This window comes from Mus caroli, chromosome 11 (assembly GCF_900094665.2).
Source record: "Mus caroli chromosome 11, CAROLI_EIJ_v1.1, whole genome shotgun sequence".
Taxonomy (NCBI): Eukaryota; Metazoa; Chordata; class Mammalia; order Rodentia; family Muridae; genus Mus; species Mus caroli.
The window spans coordinates 73,523,376-73,534,173 of NC_034580.1; the positions used below are offsets into that span (position 1 = coordinate 73,523,376).

The following is a 10,798-nucleotide window of genomic DNA, read 5'->3' on the forward strand; positions in this document are numbered from 1 at the left end:
GCTCATATATATATATATATATATGTATATATATATATATATATGAGAGAGAGAGAGAGAGAGAGAGAGAGAGAGAGAGAGAGAGAGAGAGAGAGCGCACTGCTCTTGCAGGGGACCTGAGTTCAGTTCCTAAAACCTAGGATAGGTAGTTCATAAATCTCAGTAACTTGAGCTTCAGGGTATCTGCTTCCAGCTTCCTACAAACCTGTGCACACATAATTTAACATAAAATAAATTTTTAAAAAAAGTTACTGCATTCTTCTAAGGATGTCAGGGCCTCAAACTATTTCATACTTTGAACAAAATGCAACCGAAGGATATACCCACAAGGAGGCTCTTTAAATATAAGCTTAACCAGGTGGCTGCTGTGAATTTGATCCAACTTGCTCTACACAGTGAGTTAAAAATAACCAGAGCCCTGTCTCAAAAATAAGCAAACAAATATGAATAAAAACCCACAAGCATCTCTCTCTCCTCACTGGCCTGAGCCAGTGTCTGAGAACCTTCCTTCCTGCCTCCTGTGTAGCCATGGCTGAGGAGGCCGGCCTTGCTAGTCCTGCTCAAGCCTTCCTGGTTCTGCTTGTTTCCTGTGTCTAGGAAAAGCATTCTCCTCACTCACTCACTCTTCACATCATTAACTTTCCTCTAAAGGGGGTTAGGATAGCGCTTGCAGGGAACACTGCTTAATCAAGAGAGCAGATAAAAAGCACCCCAGCTTTCTCAGCAGTGATCTGGCAGGTTGCAAGTAATATTGATTAGTAAGAATCGGGCAGCCCTTCTGTATACTGCTGACCACACTGGGGTCTGATGTGAAGCTAGTGCTAAGAGGAACAGCAACAGCATCCTTGCAAGGCAAAGAGACACCGGCAGTTATTTGGGCTTAGTGTTTGGAGCTGGTATCTTGACTCACATGCACTTAAGTCAGAGCTTCCTCCCCACATACTGGTAACACCAAGAGGTTACCTGTCACTGATAAGCAATGGCGCTATAAAAACATGCATTTCTCCTATAGTACTGGGCATGGCCACATGCCATTTACTATTTATGGTCATATACACATAACAGTGATCTTACTTGTAGGATATCTGTTTGTGTCTATGTGTCCATGAATAAATATATATATAAACCTGTAAGCAACATCTCTGGGATCGAAATTCTTCCCTTGGGGCCAGCTGCCAGAGACAGACTTCCCCTCTTTACCTGTTTATGAGGACCCCTGAGTATGTGTGCCTTAGCACCTTCACAAGCTGTCCTCATTGCTTCCAGTGATGGCGTGCCCAACAGATCTGTGATCAAATCCAACTGCAAGAGAACATGAAATACAGGTTGACAGAAGATCACAGAATGGCTTTTCATTAGACTTAAGTTGCAGCCTTAGAAATGAAAATGAATGCCACTTTTTTTTTTTTTAACCTTAGAAGAACTACAACATCTTCAAGTAAGCTCTGATAAGAACTCTTTCTTTTACTTTCTGGCCTATTTTTTCAGAAAATCAGGCTAGGTGGTACATACCTGTTATTCTACCACTTAGGAGGCTAAGACAGGATTGTGAGTTTGTGGCCAGTTGGGCTACATTTCACGGAAATCATAGATAGAGTTCTTACACTAGAGTAACCTTGGCGTTGCATCTCTAGGCCCCACTGCTTTAAAACCCCAGCATTTATACTCTTTGCAGGTAGTGTCTAAAGACTATTCTTTTCAAACACTTAATGAATCAATTTTAATGCTTCAAATGGATTCAAGCTCTTCAAGGGGCTAATCTACACATCAGATACATGTAGTGCCATAAATACCCAAAGCATTCACTCTTGGAATAAAAGGTACACACTCAGTGTTTAGACCAGCACATATCTTTTACATTCTAGAAACCTCTTACACTGACAGAAAACTGTGGAACTTAGAAATCCATGATGCCACGTGAGGCCACATTTATTGAGCTGGGCATGATAAGGAGACTGATAGAATGGTCTTCCTATGAACAAGTCTTTGTAGGTAGCAAACCACCTCACCAATTTTTTGGTGCTCAAACTGTTCTGACTCTCTAACCTAATTAACAGCAACATTTCATTTGGATCTCCCTAGGATGGGAAATTCATGCCCAGAGGACACCACTTCCTGCCCTTCTCTAACTACGGGGCAGCCCTCAGCACTGGTGTTGGAGTAATGGGAGTGCCTGAGAAACTGGCTTTCCCCTGAGGTTCAGATCTCTGGACCCTTTCTGAGGGAAGTGTGGCTATGACACTGTCAGGGCTCTAACAACCTCCCTGACAGCAGAAGAACTTGAGTGCTCAGTGGGCACCTGTCGACTAACACGGGACCCATCTATGGAAGAGGAACACTTTGAGAAAGTCTGCTGCAGTTCAGTGTCCAGCTCACTCATTTCTCAAAGACAGAAAATGCAAGAGAAAATTACTACGTCCACATAGAAGTTAGACTATCTCCCTATAAAACCTCTGTTTCCTGTGACAATCATTACCCCACACTGATGGTAAATTGATGAGTTCCTAGCGGTTATGTAAAGCTGGAAAGCTCAGGCTTGTAGACTTTGTTAGAACCTGTTACAAAGATCCCCTACTTTCTCAAGTGCTGAGATACCACACTTAGCTCCACGTGTTTTTTTTTCTCTAAAATTTATTATCTAAAAGTTATTCTAAGAGTTATTTTTATGAGTATTTTTGTCTTCATGTATGTCTGTGCAACAAGTGTACTGCCTGAAGACCAGAAGAGAGTGTCAGAACTCTCTCGGACAGTTGTCAATTGTCACATAGCTGCAGTCAGGGCTCGTAACACTAAGATGCCACCTTTAAAAAAAAACCAAATAAAAAAATATATTTTATGGAGAGAAAAAAACATATATGGTTTCACTATACAGACCTGGCTATCCTTCCTGGACATTTTTATGTAGACCAGGTTGGCTTCAAACTCATGAAGATCCACTGCCTCTGCCTCCCAAGTACAAGGACTCAAGGCATATGCCACCAATGCTCACTTTGTTTTGAAACCTAAAAATTATTTTTAACTGTCTGTGTGTGTGTGCACTTGAATGCAAGACTCCTTAAGGTCAGTGCAGTTAGATTCCTCAGAGCTTAAGTCATAGGCAACTATGAAGCATCAGACATGGATGCTGGAAACCAAATTCAGTTCTTCTGGAAGAATATCAAGTCGTATTAACACTAAGCTATCTCCATCGCTGCAGCTCTCCCAATCCCTTTATCCTTCCTCCTCTTCCTTCCTTCCTTTCTTTTCTTTTCTCTCTCTCTCTCTCTCTTTTTTTTTTTTTTTTTTTTGAGACAGGGTTTCTCTATGTCGTCCTGGCTGTTCATTTTGTAAACTAGGCTGGCCTCAAAATTCAGTGATTGTGGTTGCCTCTTCCTTCCAAGTGCTGGAATTAAAGGTATGAACCTTTAATTCCACCTTTTCCTCTTTTTATTTGAGGCAGGGCTTTACTATAGTTCTAGAGTTCCTGAAACTTTGGAACTTGATATGTAGATTAGGATAGCCTGGAAGTCACAGAAATCCTAATGGCCTCTGCCTCTGGAGTGCTAGGATTAAAGGTGTGTGCCAGAAGAGCTGGCTTCAAATGATTTTTAAAAAAGTGTATTTATTGTATGAGTGCTCTGCTGCACATACAAACACCTGCCTGAAAGGGGCATCTGATCCCTTTATAGATGGTTGTGAGCCATCATGTGGTTGCTGGGAATTGAATTCAGGGCCAGCCCCCAAATGATTTCTTGAAACTCTATTTTAATTATCTTCTGGTGTTCTATACCATATCTAAATACTTTAGCCCAATAATAAAGATAAGAATTTTTCTAAATGTTCAGATTTGAAGAAATCAACACAAAACGTATATAGTTTACGCACAAAGGAGAAGTATGTCAAGTCATCAAAACATTTTAAAGTCATAGCTACTCAGCTGGAAGAAACAGATGTCCTCTGACAACTCAAAACCATATCCATGCAATTGTAGAGCCAAGTCTGCTGCTATGCACCAGTGCATGTAATCAAGTCAACGCTTTCTCTAATAGGCTCCTAACTTGCAGAATGAACCTCTGCAATCTCCAACTTTATAACTTTCTGGCTCTTGAGTGAACTTGAATTTGCTAAAAGTCAATTAAGACAGTACAATGAATAAATTCAAGATGTATGCTAGATGGCTTTCCCGTCACATCTATAGCCGAGTGAAAAGCAAATAGAGCCGTAAAGCAAAGTCACACCTGCTGAATGGGACTCTGCGCCTGAAACAATATTCTTCGGCCCAGTAGCTCTGCAAAGATGCACCCGACAGACCAGATGTCGATAGCATTGCTGTAATGACGGCTGCCCATCAGGATCTCCGGAGCCCGGTAATACTGAGTAACTACTTCCTGAGTCATATGACGGGATTCATCCAATTCCTCCACTCTGGCCAATCCAAAATCACAAATCTAAGTAGAAAGGACAGTTAAGACATTATCAAGTAGACACTTACCTTCTTCTGTTTACCTTGGAGACAGTGTAGTTTTAAAACTGCTGTATAGCTGAGGATGACCTTCAACACCTGAGCCTCTCGTGTACGTCTAAAGAGCTAGGATCACAGGCATGTGTCACCATGCCATGCCCAGTGTTTGCTTAGGTTTTTGTCAACCTGACAAACATAGACATATTGGAGAATAGGGGAAACTCAGTTGAGGAAATACTCCTGTAAGATTGGCCTATGGGCTTTGTGTGTGTGTGTTGATGACAGATTTGGAAGGGTGTAGCCCACTGAAGGCCATACCATCCCTGAGCAGGTGGCTCTGGTTGGTTTAAAAAAAAAAAAAAAAGCAGGCTGAGCAAGCCTGGAAGAGCAAACCAGCCAGCACTCCTCCGAGGCTTCTGCTTCAGTTCCTACCTGGAGACTCTGACTTGGTGTCCCTTAAGAGACTGTGACCCTGGACATGCAAAGCCAAATAAACCCCATCTCCCAAGTTCTTTGTCACAGTCTTTTTAAAAATTTTATTTTAAATGATTTTTTTTAAAAACATATTTTCTTTTTTTAAGATGTAGTTATTGTCGGGCAGTGGTGGCGCACGCCTTTGATCCCAGCACTTGGGAGGCAGAGGCAGGTGGATTTCTGAGTTTGAGGCCAGCCTGGTCTACACAGTGAGTTCAAGGACAGCCAGGGCTATACCGAAAAACCCTGTCTCAAAAAAACAAAACAAAACAAAAAAAGATTTATTTATTTTATGTATATGAGTACACTGTTGCTATCTTCAGACACACCAGAAGAGGGCATCAGATCCCATTACAAAAGGTTGTGAGCCACCATGTGGCTGGTGGGAACTGAACTCAGGACCTCTGGAGGAGCAGTCAGTGCTCTTAAATGCTGAGCCATATCTCCAGCCCCTGTTATAGTCTTTATTATATCATAATAATGAAAATCAAGCTAGGAGACTCAGCTAGACAAACACATTTATACCTGGAAAAGCAGTAGCAGCAACAAAGAAATCTCATTATACATACATGAACAAAACCTTGCTAGGCTACTCCTGAACGTTAAAAAGTCTTAAGTGATATAGGCATAGGATATTCCTATCACTATAAAAATATGGTCTTATTTGGAGAAAAGAAATTTTGTATTATTTTATGCACATCAAAATTTTGCTTGTATGTATGTCTGTCCACCACACGTGTGCCTGGTGTCCACAGAGGCCAGAAGAAGGTATCAGAGCCCCCGGGAATAGAGTTACAGATCATTATGATCTGCTCCCTTTAAAATTATTCTTTTTAAATTTTTTTTTTCTCCAGGCTGGAAATGTGGCTCAGTAGAAGAACACTTGCCTTTATGTGCAAGGGCCTGGGTTCAATGCCCAGCAACAGGAAAACAAATACTTTAACCTATTCTAAACCAATAATTAAACAAAAATCAAAACCAATGAGCTCCAAACACAGCTCAGCGCATACTTCAGCTTAACTAAGCCATTTCCAGGATGGACTCATGGAAGAAATTAGAATAAAAGAGGCATATTTTGTTTGGCTTGGCACAAACGCCATCTTCTATTTTTCTTCCTTTTTTTTTTTTTTTTTTGAGACAGGGTTTCTCTGTATAGTCCTGGCTGTCCTGGAACTCACTTTATAGAACAGGCTGGTGTAAGCTACATCAATCCAGTCAACAGAAGAGGGCTTCATGAGGATGGACACTCAGAAAGGACATTTTCCTTCAGTTCCCTATTCTACAGCTACAAGTTACCACAGCACTAAAGATGATCTGGAAAATGGACTTCAGCTAATTAATATAACAGCCATGACAGGATCAACATAAAATTTCCCTTGAAGGTTGATTTACATGATGAATTTCAGACCTGCCAGGGCTACATAGTGAGACCTCTTCTCTAAGATAGATTAGATAGATAGATAGATAGATAGATAGATAGATAGATAGATAGATAGATAGATAAAGTTATAGATCACAAGCCTTGATCTGGCAGAAAGAAAGACTCAAACATGAAGAAGGAACATGGGAGAAGATTCTGGGGCACAAACTAGTTCCAATGGCCCTGATGAGAGATGGGGCTGAAGAAAACTGCTTTCTATACTTCCCATGAAGTAGGGAAAAGTTGCTCTTGAACTGGACATTTTATTTTTCCCGGATCTTAAATAACTGAAAAGCTACCTTTAGAACACAATTGCTGTTCACAAGGAGGTTCCCTGGCTTAATGTCTCGATGCAAAATGCCAGCTGAATGGAGATATTTCAAACCTGAAACAAACAAACAAACAGAATTTTAATTGCAGATATTTAATTCCTTTTACTTAACCAGTGATCACCAAAAAAAAAAAAAAAACCAAACAAACAAAAAAAACACCTTAAACAGAAACAAACTAAAAGATTTAAAATCACTCCCTAAACAAAAACTAAAGAATACTACTAAAAGCTTGGCTTAGTCCCTTTCAAAGCACTGTAATTTTCTTGCAGTAAAATGTCACACAGTTTGCACATGCCAGAGACAATGTCTATAATTTAAAAGATTACATGGCTTGAAGCACAGGTAAGTCCGTCAGGCCCTATTGTTAAAGCTGGACATGCCAATATCTGACCTGCTCCTCAGCGTGGCTACTGGATGGAGTTCTGCTATTGATACTCCCAACCTGTGACTCTGAACCTGCTCCAACACAGAAGTCTCCATTAACCTACAGGAGGCCTTTCTTAGGCTAAGCATTTCAGTGACAGGACAAAAGGCAGGGACCTGCCCAGATCTGTCAGTAGCACTAGTCACCACTGACAGCCAGGAGGGCACTTAATCATCTCAAAATAATTTGACATCTTAAAAGACTTGTTGGTCTTCAGTAGCAGTGTAAGTTACAATCTTACACCGATTCCTTTTTGAAATAAAATGTAGTAAAATGTATTCTTTACAACTGTAGACAGGCCAAGAATTTTTCCCATTTCCCCCTACAGAATATCTACAGATTTATCACAGGTGAACTTTTTTGTTGTTGTAATATTGCTTGGAAGACCTTGATTTTCTATTTCTTTCTAGAATTCTATGAATATTGGGAAAAATGTATTTCACCAGACAAGAAAGTGGTTTCAGTTTCAAGTACTTCTCCATTTGTCACCGTAGAACTGTGTACACAGCTGAGGGCTAGAGGAGGAATCAGTCATTTGCTTCTCAGCCAAGCCTGTGCTCTTACGGGCAGTCAGAAGTTACTTAGCGGCCGTTTCCACTGGCTTCTCCATCTGCTTTGGGCTTTAAGGGTCATGGTGAGTTGAGTGGGACTTGGCTATGGAAGGCATCACTCAGACCAGCCCACCAGTAATTGGCTTGAAGGATGGATGTCTTCCATTGAGAACAGTCACTTTTTAGTTATCTGATGCATGCTCTGTGAAGAGCTAACGGCAGCCAGTGGGATTTGTGACAAACTGTTGGTTACCTGCCTTCCTAGATAAATTCCCTTGCCTGCCTTCTCTGCCCTGATGAAAATAAAAATAAGAAATACACGGCCACCTTAAAAGCCTCTTGTTGACGGGAATATGGCTAGCATGCTCAAGGATTTGAGTTTAATACATAGCACTTCTAACCCCCACACCACTTAACATCAAACACAAAAACATCAAAACAATTTTGGTTAAAACAAAAATGTCTTTGGGGAAGAAGGCTTGGATGCCAGGATAAAGTTCAAACAAAGAACAGAATGCCTCGTTTATACCACCACACTGTCTTTTCCTTGATAAATGGAAATCTTACCTCGCAAAATCTGATAAAGAAAAACTTTGACATGATCCGAGCTGAGTGGCTGAGGAGAGACGATAATTTTATGTAGGTCACTCTGCATCAATTCTGTGACAACATATCTTCAAATTGTTAAGGAGATGCCAGAGAACTGACCCCCAACCCCCTCATTGTCATCATCAGATTTAAAGGGTAACATCCATTCTTAAGGCTGGGAAGTTTGAAGACAGCTAGCTTCTAGACAGGCCGATAAAGATGAGAATTCCATTGACTACAGGATTAAACAGTGCCTAAATTTAAAAGGATGTACAAGTTTAAGAACTGAAGTAAGCAACCAAATGATCGCCTTACAATTATTACACAAGAGAAAATTAAAAGTAAATACTTTTAAACAACAATCAGGCCAAGGCAAAGTGTGAGGATCTGTTAGTCTCAAGGTTTTGGCTAATAATGGGAATGCCCTTTAAATGTAAAAGTGGTCCATTTTAAACCACCAGCAAAAAAGTTCACAATCTATCCATCAACAGCTGCTGTGTTACTTTATCAAGCATGGTACTGCCCAAAGCACATGCAATGGGTAATTCAAATCCAAGACTCCCCCCATCAGAGCAATGTAACCTTCCACTTGGTTAATTCTGCATGTTTATGAAAACCTGGTACTCTGAACACAGATATAGTCTCAGGGTTTTGTTCAAATGACAAAAAGCTGGAGACTGGATAGCCATGGGAAGGTGGAATCCAGAATTTTTACAAGACACTTAAATGCTACAGAAATTAAGAAATCTCCCCCCCCCCTTTTTGCTATATTTATATTAGAATAATAGACATGCTTTGCCCTGGGTGGGGTTAAAAACTCATTAAAAGTTTGCAGGACGTCATGATTTAACTGGAATGTTTCTTTAGGTAATCTTCAATTCACAGCTTTTAAAGTGAGCAGGAAATCCCAGCACTCGGGAGGCAGAAGCAGGCGGATTTCTGAGTTCGAGGCCAGCCTGGTCTACAAAGTGAGCTCCAGGACAGCCAGAGCTATAAAGAGAAACCCTGTCTCGAAAAACCAAAAAANTGGTCTACAAAGTGAGCTCCAGGACAGCCAGAGCTATAAAGAGAAACCCTGTCTCGAAAAACCAAAAAAAAAAAAAAAAAAAAAAAAAAAACCAAAAAAGTGAGCAGGAAAAGACAAGACAGAAGCAGGGCAGAATCTGTGCTAACATGTGGTACATGGTTGAAAACTGCTGCTTTCAGATGTGTGTGTGTGGGGGGGGCGGGGAGTAGGGATACGGGACACTTGGGAGGCTTTCTGCTCTCTCACTGGTTGGTATTTCTGGCTCTTCTGTCCCTTCTCCTTTCCTCCCCTCTGGATGCAGGAACATCACAGGCTTGGTCCTCAGCCCTTTCCTTCTGCACATTCACCCTCTGGAATACTCAAGTCCAGACACTCCTTTGCTTTCACACCACCAATCACAAACCTTTAGTCATCTTTGCTAGTTCTCTCCATCTTTCCATGGGGAAAGCCCTGCTGGCTTTATCTTCAGAGCTTAGCTATCATTAGGCCTCTTCTCATCAGCATGCTGCTGTCTCTCTGAATGATAGCTCTAGATCCCTAAAACACAGCAGCCAGCACACAATGTTTTGTTTCTATGTCTATATTGGCATTTAATTTATTGTTTACAAAATAATGTTTAAGGTTTCTGTTAGAGAACTCAAGCGTTCTAAATAACCAGGCCTTAAGCAAAGAGGGCTGCAAACAGGCTGGGGACACCCCCATCCGCAGTGCTGCCCAGGTAGGAGGCAGTGAGCAGTCATGGCTTAAAAAAATGTTTTGTTTTGTTTTGTCTTTTAAAGACAGAGTCTGTGTAGCTCCGGCTGGCTTTGAACTCAAAGAGATCTGCTTGTCTCTGCTTCCAGAATGGTGGGATTAATTGGCACTGGTCACTTTTGATGATCACACACTAACCAAGCCCTATTCCCCTTCCCAGAGACCCAGCACTGTCATGTAGCCTAACTAACATATGCTCTCTTACCTGCCTCCTGGAAAAGTGGATTGAGGGAAGGCAGGAAGGAATGCTTGGGATAGAAGAGGAGCAAGAGACTTAACCCAGTACAAATATCTGGACTCCATTTAGAACCTGCTTCAAAGAGAGACATTGGAGGCAATCGAGGACTGTAGGAGGAGTAAACTGATGTTGTCAGATGCCACAATGCCACACTCATTATGTTCTGATGAGGTACTTAGCAGAAACACATAGTTAAGCATTTATAAGTCAAGCAATGTGATTCTTGGAATCTATTTTAAAACACTCCAGCTCCCTCCAAGGGGTGGGGGATAGGAATAGAGAAGACTGGAAAAAAATGATTATTTGTTGAAGCTGAACAATCTAAGAATTATGTTTTTATCTTTACTTTTGGTATTTTTGAAGTTTTCAAGAATTTTTTTTTCTCCTGAAAAACAAAAACAAAGCAAAATAAAAAAGGTTCTTCGTTAAAAAAAAAAGAAAAAGGAAAGTAAGTAAATAAAAGATAAGACCTACCCAGGACCCTGCCTCTTTGAGCTAAGTCACTTTTTCTTTTAAGAGTCTTTCTCTCTCATTCCCTCTTTCTTTCTTT

General features: G+C 40.9%; 1 protein-coding gene across 1 annotated transcript in view; it reads right to left on the reverse strand.

The window, feature by feature from the left end:
* The window catches only part of Nlk (nemo like kinase), a 78,408-nt gene that overhangs the window by 14,616 nt on the left and 52,994 nt on the right, over window positions 1–10,798 (reverse strand). Inside the window, exons 4-7 of the mRNA XM_021177823.2 lie at window positions 8,210–8,316; window positions 6,635–6,720; window positions 4,218–4,427; window positions 1,201–1,302 (exon numbers count right to left, since the gene is read on the reverse strand). Of these exons, the coding sequence (XP_021033482.1) occupies window positions 1,201–1,302; window positions 4,218–4,427; window positions 6,635–6,720; window positions 8,210–8,316 (505 nt within the window). The remainder of the gene's footprint in view (window positions 1–1,200; window positions 1,303–4,217; window positions 4,428–6,634; window positions 6,721–8,209; window positions 8,317–10,798) is intronic.